Source organism: Neofelis nebulosa, chromosome 2 (genome assembly GCF_028018385.1).
Source record: "Neofelis nebulosa isolate mNeoNeb1 chromosome 2, mNeoNeb1.pri, whole genome shotgun sequence".
NCBI classification, from domain to species: domain Eukaryota; kingdom Metazoa; phylum Chordata; class Mammalia; order Carnivora; family Felidae; genus Neofelis; species Neofelis nebulosa.
The window spans coordinates 31,008,718-31,027,144 of record NC_080783.1 but is presented as its reverse complement, the minus strand read 5'-3'; the positions used below and the strand labels follow the sequence as shown (position 1 = coordinate 31,027,144).

General features: G+C 38.0%; 1 protein-coding gene across 4 annotated transcripts in view; it reads left to right on the top strand.

Moving 5' to 3' along the window:
• Nucleotides 1-18,427, top strand: part of PARD3B (par-3 family cell polarity regulator beta) — a 1,004,898-nt gene that overhangs the window by 539,053 nt on the left and 447,418 nt on the right. For all 4 annotated transcript variants that reach the window (XM_058707885.1, XM_058707913.1, XM_058707904.1 and 1 more), the window contains 3 exons: nucleotides 7,480-7,566; nucleotides 13,131-13,256; nucleotides 15,922-16,280. In XM_058707885.1, coding sequence (XP_058563868.1) covers nucleotides 7,480-7,566; nucleotides 13,131-13,256; nucleotides 15,922-16,280 — 572 coding nt within the window. The remainder of the gene's footprint in view (nucleotides 1-7,479; nucleotides 7,567-13,130; nucleotides 13,257-15,921; nucleotides 16,281-18,427) is intronic.

Here is an 18,427-nt window from a genome sequence, read left to right as displayed (position 1 = left end):
CACTAATAGTTGCCAGGCATTTTACATGGAATTAGCTTTTTTAAAAAAAATATGTGATCATCCTTTATCACACTGAAATACTGTGCAGACTTTCCTGAGGCTTACAATTTATAGCCACGTGACATAGTAGTCCTGTTTAGATTATATTTCTTTGATTACTGAGATGCACAACATTAAAATTTTGGTATATGAAATCTCCTGGGCACTGTCTTTTGAGAAGCTTGATAAGATTGTTTTTGGAGGTGGACATAATGAATGTAATACTCTTCTTCTATTTGCCTTTAATTTCATTTTTTTCAATGTTAGCTCTTGGTAAAGTTTGCTAACATCTTGGCTAAATGTTAGGTAGATAGATGCTGTTGAGTGAACAGTTGTTTGATTTATGCCTAGAGGAACAAAGTAGCTAAACTTCCTCCAGGTACAAAGAATTGAGAGGAATAGAGTATAGGAATTAAGAAAAAAATCTTTAATTAAAATGTATGCATGCATACGTATAATTTGATTATCAAAACAGCATTTTTGCAAAAGTCTTATCACATTTAGTAGGCTAATAAATTGCAATTTAGAGCAATTAAGTAACTTCTAGAGACCCAGTCTACCCCCACCACTCTTGTCTCCAAGTTCTTAGACTGCAGTGTTACCTGCTATGTACATCTTCCCGTATTCTTTGGTGTTTTATTTCCTGGTGAGAAACAATGTGGTGAGTGCCAGTTTGGAGAAATGAGCTGAAATCAGGGTCAAGTTCAGAAAGTAGAGTAAGTGGAAACTCTCAGCACTTGCTGGCTCTTGGGTAGGATAGAGGGAGAATGAGAGGGATCTTAATAGCATGGAATGCACAGCTAGCAGCTGAAAGCTTGGAGATTATAATTTTAGGAGAGGACATAGGTTCCAGCTGCTATGGGATGATGAAGAAACAAATGAAGAGGAATTAGGAAGTTGCTTTTGGCTGCGTTCCATGGTCAGCATTCTCCTGGGGCAAGGAGAACATGATATCCCACAGAGCTTGGCCCAAGGAGAGTACTTTGGCCTCACTTCAACGTAGGTGACATAGAAGCCAGTAAATTATTTCCAGAGTCCATCTCAAATGTTTTGAACCTATTCCTGTGTTTTAATTCCAAGAGTCACTGCTCAAACCTTCTTTCCCTTTCAGACTGTTGTAACAACCTACTATCTCTTCTCTTGAATATCAATCTCTCTTTATCTTAATGGATCTCCTCTATCACTACTAGATAAAATTTCTTAAAACACAGCATTCATCAAACCATTCCTTCATTCCTGAACCTTTGGATTTCATTAAATCCTGAGTTTGAACACTGCCTATGTGACTTTGGACTAATTATTTAACCTTTTGATTTTTTTTTTAATATGGAAAATGGGTAACATGATCATATAGGTTATTTTGAAGATTAAATGAGATTTAGCACAGGGAGTTGCACTTAGCACAATGTTAAATGAAAGGCTGGATAAATACTAATTGCTACTGCAGTTATGGTTAGCACACATACTACAGTTTATTTTAACTGTCATTCTCCCATATAAAATTGGGAATCCTCCAAGGGATTCCTGACACTTCGTACAGGTCTTGGAACATGATAGCAGCATATTTGTTCAGTGAATGGTTAGAACACATTGCTGCATACATCATAAGCATACCTATTAACTGCTCACCCATTACTAACACATTTATTTAAAGAAATTTAACTGTTAGAAGGAGTTATCCAAATAGTCTTACAATATGTATGTCTTATGAAGCGCTACTCAATTTATCTTGATCTTAACATGATGGGACAAGAGGTTTCTGTTGGGTGTTTGGTTTGTTTGTTTGTTTGTTTGTTTGTTTGTTTGTTTTTAATAGCAAGCAATATGTGCAAAAAGCCTTCGCCTCATTTCTAAATTCTACCTCATTCCCGATCTCAACCTCTTCCTTGACACATCTCCAAGTTAGCATCCTCCAGACTTACCTTTTTTTTCCAGGCTTAAAATGGCCATCAGGTTTTATTTTTTGCCTCTGATAGCCATTCATTTGGCAAATTATTGGGAGAGTCTGTGTCAAAAAGAGTAACTACAACAACAACAAACCCTTGAACTATCCCCGGGTGTCCATCCTTTATTCCTGTAATTATTATTCAAACCCTGCTATCTCTCAGATTATTGTAGTGATTTACTAGTTCCTGTCTCAAGGACCAATCTCTATCTTGTCTTTCTCTTTTCTAATTGATCCCACGTATCATTGCCAGATGAATATTTCTAAACCACAGCAATTATCACACCACTTCTTAGTACCAATACCTTTACTGGCTCCATTTTCTGTAAAACCAAATGTGCTTTTTTTTCAGTGTGAAATTTGACCTATCCCTTTGAGATTTGATCTCAAGCTGATGGTTCAACCTTCTCTTCTCAATACCTCCCCCATCTTTTCCTTCCTTTCTCTTTGCTCACTAGCCTTTTTCTTTTAATATCACAACCAGTCTGTGTGCCCACAAACCATTCTGGTTCACTCTTTCTGCATAGATGGTGTTCTCTCATCTGCGTGCCCTCTCCGTCCCCTCACCTACTTTTTCTGATGGGAGAACTTTTTGCCCTTCATAGTCCCATCTAAAATGTACCTCCTTCAGGAAGATTTTTGTGATCTCGCTTCTCTGCCTGATGTTGTACTAATTTTCTCCGAGCCTCATTGGAAAGTGCCTCTGCTTTGAAACTCACATGCACGTAGTTAAAAATGCCTGCTCTATAGAATACAATAAATTCCAGTTTGAAGCCTGACTCTACCTTGTATACATGATGTAATGTTGGGCAATTACTTTACCTTTCTAGGTATCAGTTTACTTCTCTGTAAAATGGAACCGGTATGTTTATACATTTGATAGGAGTACATGTTATCATGCCAGAAAGCAGTTAGCACATAATAGCTTATAATCATTGAGAATACACTACAATTACTACTACTATTCCATTGCTTTGTATTATTCTTTATTACCTGTCTTAACCTGCTCCTAGGTTATGAACTCCTCAGACATTGGCCTCTGTGTTTTCCCTGCAGAACATCCTCATTGGAACTACTACTCAATAAATATATACATTGAATTCAGGTATATTAAATGAATCCCACCACCATCAACAACAAAATAAGTGATTTACTCAGTATATTTTCACCAACAAGACATCATGACCAAGCAGACTTCCATGCCACCAACAAACTCTTCTGGGAGGTCTTGCTGTCTTCACTTCATCTCTAATACTGTTCTGTATGGCAGACCTGTGCTTTAGTGCCTAAAGAACACTGGCTAATACCTTCTACGCATTTATTGCCCATCATCTTGTCTATGGCACCAGTCATCATGAAGGAAATGTGTTCCTCACTCCTGCAGTACTTAAGAATATTTTCAAAGTCGGGGCGCCTGGGTGGCTCAGTCGGTTAAGCATCCGACTTGGGCTCAGGTCATGATCTCGCAGTTTGTGAGTTTGATCCCCAGGTCCAGCTCTGTGCTGGAAGCTCGGAGCCTGGAGCCTGCTTTGGATTCTGTGTCTCCCTCTCTCTCTGCCCCTACCCCGCTCACACTCTGTCTCTCTCTGTCTCTCTCAAAAATAAATAAACATTATTTTTTTTTTTAAGAATATTTCAAAGTCTCACTGAGGGGGCACCTGGGTGGCTCAGGGGGTTAAGTGCCCAATTCTTAATGTCAGCTCAGGTCATGATCTCAGGGTTCATGGGATCAAGTGTCAGGCTTCATGCTGACAATGCAGGGCCTGCTTGGGATTCTCTCTCTCTGCCCCTCCTCTGCTTGTACACAAGCATTATTCTCTCTCTTTCTTTCTCAAAATAGATAAACTTTAAAAATAAAAGTCTCACTGAAGAAATCAGTTGAGAAAAAAATGGAAAGTTTGAGATAATTTCCTTTTAACCCATAAACTTATTCCCTCAAAAAGTTTTAATAATCATCCTAACAGCTGATACTTATTGAACCTTTTGTATATGCCAGGTACTGTGTATATGATGTATATGTTATGTTCTCTAATTTTTCTTAAACCAACCATTCTATTAGGAATTTATCTTTATTTCCTTATAGTCCAAATGAGAAAACTAATACTTTTGGTCTCAGTTTAAATGATTTACTCAGACATCTGGCTCAAAGCCTCCACTAAGATACACTTTCTCTCTCTACTTTCATGAGTTAGTCATGATTTCCCTCCAAAGCAAGATATCCCCCACTACCTACACTCAGTCCTGTCTCTCCCTGACCTTAAGTGAGTGGCCTGTGACTGAGTTGAATAATCTCAATGTTAAAAATGCTGCCCGTTTGCCTTGTGTGAGGAATTGGACCTGTCTGCAGCTCTTGTATTCTTTCCTCAAGCTTCATGTGTTTCTTCTGGATGGAACGACATAGAGCACTTGCCACTGAGTTCCTGCAGGGTAGCTGCTCATGACAGGCTCACTTTTGACCTCTTATTCTGTACCTTCACCCAGACTTTTGTCCTAACATCTTAGCTAATAACAGGTTCCCAGCAATTACTTGAATCACTGCGGTGGTTGGATCTTAGAACATTTAGCTTGATTAATACTATTGGCTTGAATGTTCTGTGACTGTCCGCTTTGGTTTTAGTATGTCTTTAGAAAGTTGTATAAAGTTAGCTGTTTAGATCCGAATGCAACTTTTAGCTTTTCTCGGTGTAATTTTTTACCCTTTACCCCCGTTTCATTTTGAATCTGTTTTTCACAAGAAGCTGCCAGTTCCTTTTTCTTTCCACTGCTAGAATATCCTCTCCACCTCGTTCTCTAAATTTTCCGTTCTCAATCTGCCTCCAAAACGTAAATTAATGTATACGCTTTCTGCTTGCTGGTCCCTGAACCCTACTCTGTGCTTTGCCTAAACAAATGGCATTAATAGCACATTTCCACGTCGTAGTAAAATCTCACTTTCTGAGATTAGAATTCAAATAATTGTGTCTATCCCTAGTTGCTGTGTTTATCTTTCATGAAAGGTGCATATACAGAGAATTCTGCAGAACTCCAGCAGGTACATGTAACACAATAGTTTTGTTCCGCACTTTTAAAATAAATAAAAATATATGGACTCATCTGTCAGGCTTCCTTTTTCAAAAGCTTTTCTTTCCGTCTTGGAATAATGGATAGCATTTTATGAAGAGCATGGCAAAACATGGTACGTATAAAACTTATAATGACTTGAAATATTAAATAATATTTAATTCTCTATAACTTCCTGAATATTACAGTCTACAAAACCAAAAGTCTTTTATGCTTTTTTTTTTCTGGGATAATATTTTTACGATAGTAGTTTAACATTTGTCACATATCCTTCTTGCCAAATTATTGTGACTCTTGTGTATATAGATAGCATGGGCTTATTCTGAGATATCGAAAACGAGAAACTTATAAAGTATAAATGAACCTTTAAACTGCATCTCCAAAATGGTTGTAGTGTTTTGAAACAAGATTGATTGCTTTAACAAATTATAAGATTAACTTTATTAAGTGAGTGTAAAAATAGAGGATTGTTAGTTCCTAAGGAGTAGGTATCAGCATAATACGTAATATTTATTATGTTTTACAGGAGGGGTTTTGAGCCAGGTAAAGAAATGTTTGCAAAATAGATAAGAAAAATCATAAAGCCATCCTAGAAATTATTAAGCTGAAATTTTGAACTCTATACTAAACACTTACATTCCAAAAGCCTCAATATAATACATATGAGTGCTGTCTATTAGCACATGGATATTTAATACATTTGTTAGGAAAGATTTGTGTTATGTTCTAAGTGCAAAACTATACAAATACATAGTAAAGGTAGAGATAAGAAAAGTTTTAATGGTTAAATGAGATTTTTGTCTTTGTTTCTAAAAGTCTTTAGAACAGTACCATTACCCTAGAGTGTTACTACTTTGGGTTTACCCTTCCTCAAATACCTACGAATGAACTATAAATCGGTTATTACATAAAAATTGTTGCTTTGTGGTCCATTAAAAGCTATACAACTTTCTCTTCCCAGTAGATATTTTATATTCAGAGCATATAATGTATACCTACATATAGTATTTCATATATATGTGTATCCATATAATATCTGTATTCTCACACTGAAAGTATCAAGAAGAATCTATTTTATCCCATGATATTATCACTCTAAGATTTGTTTTATTTTTAACTTTTTCTCGAGGCCTGTGATATAACCTGCTTGACTGAACAAGTTTTGAATATATCAGCAATATCTGAGCAAAACTCATTTGAAATTTATTATCAGATTGAAAGTCCATCATATTCCACAAATGCTAGAAACTGACATGCTCTTTTTTACAGTTCCTAATGATAATAAGTTTGCAATAGAAACACATTAAAAATAAGCCTAGTCCACTGATGAGAATATATTTAATGTATTTATTTTAGATTGCTGATAATTCAGAGAGCACTAAATGCAGAGTGAATTCATCAGGCATTTTACTTTCTTATGCTGTTCTCAACTTTCTAGCAAGGAGCCAAAATTTCACCATTTTCAATTTGGAACAGAAAAGCATTTGTAACAGCTGTAGCTCTTAATCTGACATCCAGTTTCAGGTCATTTTCATGTAAATAGGAAACAATAGAGACCTGCTTACAATTTCCGTAACAGGGATGTTTGCTTCAACTTTATCATTTTTCCTCTGGCAATTTTATTTTCTGTCTGTGGGATTAAAGGAGCCAATAATTGTTCACGGTTATTATTTTTCATCTTCATAAAAACTTGTTAGTTCCGCTCTTTATTACTCAAAGTTTCCCAATGTCTTGTGTATTTCAGTCATACACACAATCCATTAATGTTTCTAGCTCATCCTCTCCTTAATCTGGAGTAGGTTAGGCGGGTCAGGCTTTCTATTTCTTTCTATAATACATTTTCCCCAGGCTTTACAACTTCTTTTTCTACCTCTGAAAAAAGTAGGAGGTGAAAATTTAGAATTGTTCCATTGAATACAACTGATGCCTTACTGAAAGGCAAGTGTAAGTTTTGATTTATAATGCTCTGAACATGCCCATATGTATTACCAACTGTGGCTTCACTGTTGTAAAATGTAATTCTGTGCTTTTTCTGATAAATACATATTTTATTTCAATTTTCCTGTTCTGGAGAGAGGAGCCTACTTTATGCTTAAGCATAGATAGGCTTAATTCCATGTATTTTATCATCTGTAGAGTAATTTCAAGTGTGTCTCAATGGGGAGAAATTTCATTTTTGTGTACATCCTTTTAAATATGTTGATTTATGCAGATTAACTTAAATAGGAAGTTATTTTTGTGGGTCGTTATTTCCATTTGTTTCTCTTCTGGGGAAAAAAAATAGAAATCAGATAGTCTTAAACATTTTTATTTCCTGTATCTCGTGAAAATACCAGCAAATCATATACTCTTTTGATTTCCTCTCTGCTGTTGAATTTACAGTAGTTGTGTTTTTTTTTATAATATGCTTCTTTTTTTTTTTTTCCCTGCCCCAGTGATATGACAAGAACAGTGGAGATTTCTGGGGAAGGAGGCCCCTTGGGAATACATGTAGTGCCTTTCTTTTCATCTCTGAGTGGAAGGTAAGATGTTTTCTTTATATCAGAAGCTCATGCTAATGAAAAACTTGACTTCAGTTCATTTTCCCAGACACATTTCAGAAGAGGATTAAGTGTATATCTCTGTTATTCAGATAGATACCTCAATATATAATGTCTGTTGGCCACTTACGTGTTGGAAACAAAGTCATTTCCTTATAGGATACAATGGAAAATAAATAATATCTATAACAGTTTCTGCATATCAGTGACATGTAGTAAACAGAATGCTTGGAAAAGATGTTAACGTATTTTTAGGCAAATATTGCCACTGAATTTTTTTCATGTTCCTAAATACAATTCAAAAGTGAGTATAGTAATCCAAACTGATATTTCCTGATACTGCTCAGGTATATAGAACTTAGGATAATAAATATTCTAGCTTTATAAGTAGCTGTATCAGAAGCTATGTGTTTTCATGATTTTAAGTATAAGTAAAATGCCATTGGGCTAGTTTTTTTCTAAAATAAAATGTAATCATTTAAAAATAGTATACCACATCCTTTTGAAATTATACTGTAATCATTTAAAAATAGTATACCACATCCTTTTGAAATTATATTGTTAAATCCATAGTGGCAAATGAGAATTTAGATGTCAGCATTTCTTGAAATTCATGTCCACCTAACTGAATATAAAACTTGTTTTACTGATGGAAATTAAAGTATGTGTCTGAGAGTTAATATTACTATTCTTTTAACAACTTTACAAAACTAGTATCAGATATTATGTCATTGTGCAATAAGATGACTGCCTTTAGCACAGATTGATATTGACAAGGGCTATGTTAAAAGAAAGGGCTTTTCTTAAAAGAAAATCAGTTTCTCACTCAGGATATGATTTTAATTAATTTGCTAAATTAATTTTTCTTATATCAAATGCTTCACTGAAAAGGCAGAATGTCTTATTTTAGCGTAGCAAAGCAAAGTCCAGAAAAGTCAGTTGAATTTTTTCAAAGTCACACAAAATCCAGATCCATACCCCCTCACTCCATTGCTCTTTCTAGAGCAAAAATTTTCCCAAAGGTTATATAGTATTCATTTACTGATTCTGAATATTTATTCAGTTCAGTCTGCCACATAGCAGGAAAAGCAGATTTAGTCATGATATTTTGGTTGGCATCATTTTCAGCAGGTAGCCATCTGCTACCTGTAATTGCAAAGTCATCACCTTTTTTTGCAAATAACATCTGATGCCAAGCTCTTGCTGGAATGAGTGTTCTCTAAAAAGAAATGAACTGAAAAGCTAGTGGCTCTTATTGTTTCATTTCCTGTATGTGTTAATAAGTGTGTTTATAAATGTTATGGGTTATGGCACAGGACAAGCTGAGGTTGTTTTTGATAGACAGGAAGAGTATTTATCCAGTTGTCATGAGAAATTCTAATGGCTTTTGGCAGAAGTATACTGATAGAGCTTTGTGAAATGCCAGAGCAGTTAAATTACCAGGCCCTTTAGCTTAATGAAGCTGGAATAGAACACAAGACCATCCCAATTTCCAAAACATGAAGAAATGTACGATGTGACAGTCACCATACGTCATTTTCAATAGTTCGGAAAACAGGTTGACCCTATAGACCAGAAATCACCATCTTTTACATCAAATGAGAAAACACACTAAAATGTATTGATTTCTTCCCTTCTCCTTCCTGGTTCTGATTTCTCGCATAAGCCTTGAAGAATAGAAAGAGTGTTACACTTGGATTCAGAACAATTGGATTTGAATCTCAGTGTTCTCTCTTTCATAACTTTGAGCAAGTCCTCTAAGCTTGCCTCTTGTGAATACCTACTTCACATAAAGGTTATGAGGATTAAATGACATTAAAACTATGAAAACTCCTTGTAAAACACACAACATATGAATGTGTAAATTATCAGTATTATTAATATTATGGCTAAAACGAAAAAGCCTGGTTCACAAGTGAACTTTTATAAGTTCATGGTCAACTGTTTAGTAACTTGGTGAAATAGTTGTATATTTTTTTTTTTGCTATCCATTAGTATTATAGAAAGGAAATTTAATTAAAAAACATAAAAAATAATATGGAAGTGGAGACATGAGCCAATAAAAGTTAAGAAGTAATGAGTACAGGCTGAAACAGCACACTTAACTCAACCCATGTGTTTAGATGCAACTGAGTACAGAGCGTGTCACACAAGTGTCTGACTTCATAATGCCATATGGTTTCAGTGTGTGAGCACGGGGGCTGGGGGGGGGGGGTGGGTGAGTTAAGGTCATAGTGGTATATTTAGTGCTTAATTTCCTTCCTTTTATTGGCTTGTGTCATTATTTTAAATTAGAATTTACATTTAATTATTTACTAAGACTACTGTAATTGACTTTGCTTCCAATTTCTCTCTCTCTCTCTCTCTCTCTCTCTCTCTCTATATATATATATATATATATATATATATATATATATATATAGTTTTTCTTTTAGAAAAACACTGCCATACCTGTTGTTGAATAGGAAACCCTGAGTGCAATACAATGGTGGCTGTACTAGATAAGGCCTCAATGGATTCATTAGGTACCATAGCTTAGGGTGTTGAATGCCACTTGTATGGAGGCCCCTTGGCTTGCACAGTAAGAAACAAAACAAATATACACAAAACTGAGTTCTTGCAAAGTAAAAAGCACTTTCATTTCATTGGCTTAAGAGAAAAAATAATGTAGTTTTGTTTTAGAATTAAAAGCATGAAATCTAATTGTTTTCCAGTAAAGATAGCATAGTATACCTTAGTTTCCTAGTAAAGACAGCTAAATACGACAGAGAAGAAGGAACGGGTGGGTGAGGATCAACACATAATGTAAGGATAGGACACGTTTGGATAAAATTGCAAAGCTCGTAGAGTGGCCAAAGCCCGTGATACGGTGAGAAAAGCAGAAGAGGTCAAGGAGTGTGGGGTGGGTTAGCTTCTAAACGATTATTAGAAGAAAAAGAAGCAATTGTCCCCCCCTCTTGTTCTGTGGGGCAGTGGATTTCAGCCTCCTTTAGCACTGCTCACAAATGCAAATTAACTGGCTCCTCCCCAGCATTGGTCTTTAAGTCCCCAGAGCCTTGGTCCCAGAGGACACGAAGACCACAGCCCACAACTTTGGGGCAAAGAGGATAGTGAGAGATTCTTTTCTAAGCCTTCTCACACTGGTCTGGATGAAATCAAACTGGAGGGAATCCATCCCTTCTGTGGAAGAGAAGGCAGGAGTGGTTTGTTGCCAGGAACCAAACTAATAAAATCAGTCAGTTTTACATTTTACCAAAATTACCTCTGACACAAGGGTTTTACAGTTGAGCTTATCCTGTCAATAAATTTTTCATGGAAAGTTAGGTTATTTGGATCAGCGAGGTTCACATCGCATACTCCAGCTGTAATATGCCAGCTAAATTGCAACCCAGTGGCCTGAAAGAATTAATTCATCTCCCAAAATGTGAAATTAAATCCTAGGGAGTAACATTACATGACTGATGATGTACTGAATTAAATTAAAGGAAGACTTGAATGCTTGTTAAAAAAATATCGCTTACATAAACGAGTTTATAACCACATGTGAGCCTCCTAATGGATCATGTTATTGTGAATCCACCAAAACAAAAATCCAAAATGTGAACTATTACAGAGTTGTTGCATTTAGGAAGAAACACTATTTTGTTCTATTTCTTCTTCTTCTTCTTTTGCATGTCGACTAGGTCATTTTTTAATATTATGTTATGAGATTAAGGTAGGATTAGTTTCTTAAAAATATTAATTTGAATCTCAGATCCTTTATCAAATAGTAGCTTTGGCCCCTTTTCTCTTCCACACAGAATATTGTGAATTTACTAACATAGAACCAGGAATGCAGTGTATAAAACACCCCCTGTACACTTGTGCCCATGACCCTGAGCCTTCCCTACTATAGGTGGCATGACTGTCTCCTGCATCCACTGGAGTAGAAACCTAAATACCACCGCATGTGCCACCCCTTGCCATCTTCAGATGACACGAGCTCATTAAATGAACTGGGTCCTGGGGGCAAAGGGCTCACTGTGAGGCTGCTCTAAATGGGAAGATGGTTTTCTCCTCCACTTTCATTAGAGATTGCCCTTCCTCCATGGATGCCCCTGTTATCCACGTACAAAATGTTCTCATAGTTTATTCAGATCTGAGATTTAATACAAAGGGGCTGTGTGATAACATACAAGGCCTGTATACAAAAAAAAAAAAAAAAGAAAGAAAGAATGAGAAAGCAGAAAGACAAGAGGACGAGGGACAAGGAGATGGCTGTTTCTCCATGCCCAGCAGATTCCTCTTGGAAAACGTTATCTCTCTGTCTTATTCTGGGAACACAGCTAGGACCCTGACATGCCCCAGGAGGAAGCTAGGTCGCATGAGAAATAGCTGGAACATACACAAGTTTGATGTCTTAGTTTTGGGTTTAGATACTACCAAAATGTAAGAGTCACATATACACACACACACAATCTAATTCTTGATTGCTATCGTTTTCTTTCTCCTGTAATTGACATTTTTTCAACCCCTTCCCTCCTGACTCTGAGCCACAGCCACAAAGCACCATTAGCCTCCGGCTCTCTTCTCTGAATCCCAATGCTTACTGGTTGCAGTTTCAGACAAGTCTTCCCAAAGCCCTGCCCCATCATGTCACCGTCTCCCTCAGAAGCAGTGAGTGGTGACTGTACTGCTATTTCCAGCCTCATTCGATTGAGTCCATCAACTAGTGTCCGAGGCCCCTCTGTGTGGCTCTGGCCTCCCCATCCAGTGTTGGCTCCCCACATAAACACACAGCCTTCATCCTGCCACCAGGTGTATCCCTTTCTCCCCCTACCTAAATCCTACTCATTCTTCTGAACCAGTTTACATCCCATTCTCCCCCCAGATCCTCCTATGAAGACTGGACTTCTGGATGTCTGTAGGTTTTTGCTTTTTGCTTTTAATTTCTACTGAGTGCCAAGCTCATACTGACTCATTGTCCTGGTCCTGTAGCCGTGTCTCCTATTCCTCCATCCTGAGCATGGGAAATGCTCCACACGTACTTGTTTCAGGGGCACTAACAAATGGGACTGAACCGCCTTTTAAACTGAGCATGATGACCTGTGCTTAGGTGTCTGCTTTCTTCTTAAAATGCAAATTACTGGAACAGGTAGTAAGGCTGCGCAAAAGTGCGGTGAATGCCTAATCCTCTCCCACTATTATGCCTCAGGTTGTCTCAGCACTAACCCATTACAGTCAGCCTTCTCCAAGCCAGAGGCCTCGGTATCCTCAACTCCACTGAGCTGTAGGGGTCTTTTCTAAGAATACCACAAACATGGCAATGGAGTGGTGGACCATTGTACTCCGGGTCACTGTTGATGTGCATCTGTCTTGAAGGGCTTTCTCTTTTCAGTGGATTTTTTTTTTTTTTAACTAAGGATTTAAGTGACAAACGGTTGCCTGAATATAAAGGGTAATTTCTTTCACAAAGAGAAATCGATACTTCTGAATAGTTGCAAGCGGAGAAATAATTAGCATATTATTACTCAGTAATTCTATTTCAACCTCAATTTTGCATTTAGGATTCTAGGACTCTTCATCCGCGGCATTGAAGAAAATAGCAGGTCCAAGCGGGAGGGACTATTTCATGAAAATGAATGTATCGTAAAAATCAACCACGTGGACCTCGTAGACAAAACCTTTGCTCAGTAAGCATTTTTTTTTTCCATTGTTTTATTTACTGTGTTGATCCCTGGAGTACTTAAAATCATCACTGAGCTCTTAGTGATCAGAACTGTAGGTAGTAGGTAGAATGTCTGGTCAGTCGCCTTTGAATGACCCCAGGACATCCATTTTCAAATGCATCTTATGTGTGAGCTTCCTTGAAGGCAGCCTGCACATGTCCCTGTCAGCCACAGGAATAGTAAACTGCGGAATACCCCAAGCCTTCCCGCCTGGTTGTCTGGATCACCGATAGATGGGTTTGTTTTGCTTGGGATATGGGTCAGTTAAACTGGTATTTAATGACTCTTTTCACAGACTGTTAGTTCAGCTTATTAATTAACCAGCTTTGTGTCTGCAGTCTTCCTTAAACCTAAACATCTGTGAGAGATTTCAGTGAGGACTCAGTAATAGAAGCAAATGAAAAAAACAAAATAAAATATTCTCCCCCAAGAAATCATTTTTCTGCATGTGAAAATGTTATGGGAATAGGTTCTCATAGCCAAGAATTAGAGTATGCAGTGCTGATGCCCATTTTTTTAAATGTATGTTGGCGTTGCAGTGGGGGGTTCCGGAACAAGGGAACAAATACTAATTAATATTCCTTAGTAATGACCACCAGCTTCTCCTGTTTCTGACCAAAACAACTCATTGTCTACATTCTCCGTACCATTCTCTGTCAGTATTTGTATGTTTGATGGCACCAGGAGTTGGGGGCAGGCAGTATAAGTGGTTGTGGGTAGGAGGGCCTGTGGGCACTGGTTGCTTAAGTGTGGAAAGAAATAAAGACTGTGGGGAGCCTGGGTGTCTCAGTCGGTTAAGCATCTGACTTCAGCTCAGGTCAAGATCTCACTTCAGGTGAGTTCAGGCCCTGCCCACTTTGGGCTCCATGCTATTAGCATGGGATTCTCTCTCTCTCTTTCTGCCCCTCGTGGGAATCTGTTTCCTTCTCTCTCTGCCCCTCACTCACTCACACCGTCTCTCAAACAAATAAATAAGTAAACAAATCTTATTCTCGAAAAAAAAAAAAAAAAAGAAGAAAGACCGAAACGCCTATTTCTTAAAATAATAATAACCATTCTACTTTTTACAAGAACTTGATAGGTATGCAATGTGGAAACGGAGGCTCATGAACATTCAGTATGAAGGTAGTGTGGAGTAGAAACTGACTCCCAGGCAAGGAACTGACCAGAGGAGTTGGGCTGCCTCTGTGAGATCTTCTCCCCCTCCCCCACCAACATGGAGAAGTAAGGTTGAAGTGGAGGTTGGTGGGTGGGGGAGGGGCGCTCAGATGGCAGTTGGAATTATGATTAATTATTATTTGGTATGGCTGTTAAGGACACAGACCTAAAATAAAGGAAGCTTAAACAAGATGATTAATTTTTTTCCTAAAGACAACCAAGTGCAAAGGCGGCAGTCCAGAGGTGGTACGGCAGGCAGTTCCTCAAGCATCAGCAAGAGAGGCGTTTTCCATCTTTCTGCTTTGTCATCCTTACTAAGTGGCTGCTCTCTTTAAGTTGTGTCGTGGTCACCAGAGGGCTGCTGGGGTTCCCCCATCACTTCTGAGTTTTGAGAAAGAGGAGAAGAAAGAATTTACTGGCTCCCAGCTTTCCTGTAACCCTTTTGGGTAGATCATGTTGGCAAGACAGGCTGGGCAAGGTAGTCAGGGGGCACAAGGAGGCATAAGGATGAAGGAGACAAAAGGTAGTAGGAAATTTGAGGCAAAACACCCAGGACTAAGACAAAAAAGTAAAAAATACAGGCACTCTATAAGAGAATAGCAGGGAGGGTGCGTATTAGATTGATAATTCGCTATGACATTTGGTACAACCAGTATCATCAATATCTCCAGGAGGAAATGTTTGTGTCAGAATTGAAATTCTGGAACACAGCGCATTTCAGGGAAGACCTGTACTTTCGAATAAAGCCCTAAAAGGAAACGAGTTGATAATCTGGTCAGTAATACAAAATAATTTTTTTCATCTAAAATTAAAGTTTGCTTTTATATCTACTTTAGTAATTGCCTCTGGGCGGATTTTCAGATTCGGAAATACTCAAAAGTTGTGGGTCCTTGGACGGGTTGTTTGATCTCTCTGAGCCTCATTTTCCTCATTTTGCAAAATAAGAGTGAATTATACTTACCGAAGAGGAAATGAGAAGATTAGGAAAGTTGTTAAAAAGATCAAATGAGGGGCGCCTGGGTGGCTCGGTCGGTTAAGCATCCAACTTCAGCTCAGGTCATGATCTCACGGTCCGTGAGTTCGAGCCCCGCTTCGGACTCTGTGCTGACAGCTCAGGGCCTGGAGCCTGTTTCAGATTCTGTGTCTCCCTCTCTCTCTGCTCCTCCCCTGTTCATGCTCTGTCTCTCTCTGTCTCAAAAATAAATAAACTTTAAAAAAAAAAAAAAAAAAAAAAGATCAAATGAGAGAATTGTCCATGTTAGTGACCCAAGTGTCGCCAGCCCCGTGTCTGGGTACCTCGTGGTCAAGTCCTAAGTGGTAACTAGTACTTAGTTTGCAGCCATCCTGGTAGTAATAGTGACAGTTTCTCCTTTCCCTGTGCTACTGTGCACTCCTGTTGCCATGGTTTGGGGTGCATTAGGGGCCACGCTAGAGCATGGTGTCGTGACACATTTACTCCCTCTCTTTGAAGGGCTCAAGATGTCTTCCGCCAGGCAATGAAGTCCCCAAGCGTCCTCCTCAATGTGCTTCCACCTCAAAACCGTGACCAGTATGAAAAATCAGTCATTGGACCGCTTAACATTTTTGGTGACAATGATGGCGTTTTGAGAACAAAGCTGCCTCCTCCTGTCCATGGAATATCAGGAATAAAAACAGCAAGTCTCACAGGAACAGGGCGTCCTGAAGAGGATGCATCGACTTCCCTGCAACAAAACAAGAGCCCTCGAGTCCCAAGACTGGGTAGAAAGCCATCCTCTCCCTCACTCTCCCCTCTCATGGGGTTTGGCAGCAAGAAAAATGCAAAGAAAATTAAGATTGACCTAAAGAAAGGTAATTATTACACGATGCTTAATAGCATTCTATTATTGTAACATGTAAAATTGGTTAAGAGAAATGCATTAAGGCTAATTTTGTTCATTCTCCCTTCATTTAATTGTATCGAAGAATAGATTTAAGTAAGTTACCTAAGTTTCTTGAAATTGTACTACTTTCTTATTCTTTCCTTCTGGAGAGTATAGTGTATTTGAAACAAAAGCAAAAATGATAAAGACAGGTTGGCAAATGGAAAGAACCATTGCAAACCTGAGAAAAACGTAACACTAAAGAAGCACTGAAATTCGGTGGAGCCCTTTTTGCAGCAAGATGAGTGATTTTTGTAGCACCTTGTAGATAGAGTCTAAAAACCACATATATTATTTCTGGTTCTCTAAGATAGTTTTATACCAGCTAAACATTTAGTTCTCAAAAAAGCAAGTATGTGATCATTATAATGGATAATTATTATATATAATGATGTAAGTGAAATTTCGCTAATTCAACATTCCAAACAGTTTCTCAAAACATACTTAATTTCAAAAGCATGTATAACCTTACCTTTATCTTTTCCAACTTTTCTATGCATTTCAAGCCCAGATCAGTGAGACTAGGGCATTCATATACATGCATATTTATGCAGTATTATACACATATACACACATAAGCATTCATGCACTTCTGTGCTTTTGTTTATTTTGTAACCTCCTGATAATCCCTTCCCCCTCTGCGGCCTTCTGCAATCTGATGTGATTCTCAAGACTCAGTTCAAAAGAAACCAAAATCTCAAAGTTTTGTCTGAATTAATACAGAATTTAATGATCACAAGGTAGTTTTAAAATACTCATTAACGTATATCAAAAGAAAATAACATATGCCTTTAATTAGGATATGGTGGTTATTCTGAGAGATCCTCTGGTCAGAATTTTGTCCCCCCTTAAGAATTCTGTACTGAGAAGAAACTGTATGGACTAGGAAGTACAAATTCTCTAGTGTGCTTAGCAATTAGGCTTTTTATATAAATGCATTGTTGTTGTTTTTTTTGTACAAATTATCCAGCTATGTCTAAGACATGGGATTGAGTGCTTTGAGGACAGATAAATCAGACACAGAACATAACTTAAGACTCCATCAGAAAGCCTTAAATGCAAAAATAAAGACTATGACATCACAGCTGTACTTTGGGAAGATTAATCTGCCGAAGATGAGATCAAACAATGAAGTATCAATAAAGGATACATTGCATCTGTCTAAATATAACATGCATGCCTTGTCTGGTGACTGGATGTAGGAGAAGGGAGAGAGAGAGAATTGCAGGTGGCTTGTTCAATGGTGATGCCATTACTAGAAATTAGAGTTTGTAGAAGATGAGTATATGTGAAAAGCCCAGGATCTGAATTAGAGAAGGGAGGTCATAGTGAAGTTTGAAATGCTGGTGGAAATATGTGCATGGTCATATGTAAGAAGCTGACACCAGAGAAATTAGGGCCAGAGAGATTTAGGTGTCATCTATAGGGAGATGGTAATTGGAGCAGGAGCTGGCCAAGGCAGAGACTCTAGAAAACAAATCGTACCAGGTAAGAGCCTTGGGAAACATCTATGTTCATGTGGGAAAACCGTGGGTAAGAGAGAGTGACAGACATAATGTGATCAGAGAGGTAGGAAAATAATCAGAAAATAAAGGTATGAAAACCACAGAGGGGGGCATTAATTTCAAGAAAACAACTGAGGAGAAGTGTCAAAGCTAGAGAAAGGGACAGATCAGAATAGGAAAAATTAGTGGATGTGGTCATGGGTAGGTCATTGGTGACGGAAGGCTGAAGAAGAAGTAAGATTGAAGTAAGCATTCTTTAGGGTACAGATATTTGAGCATACCTTCAGATAAAGTGAAAACCACACACTGGAAGAGAGAGATTGGAAATGCAAGAGTGAGGGAGAGGACAATGGGACGCAGCATGCAAGGAATCGAGACCCAGGTGCAGGGAGCTGCAGGGAGGCTAGCTGAGTGAGTGCCTGACGAAACTCATGTCAGATGGCCTTTGGCTTCTTATGGTTTACTGAGAAATCAATCTCCTGGGTTTATGGATAACATGTGGTATTTCTTCTGGTACCTCAATAAACGAAAGTGTTACACATCTGCATTGGGCCCTAAATTCACTTTGAAA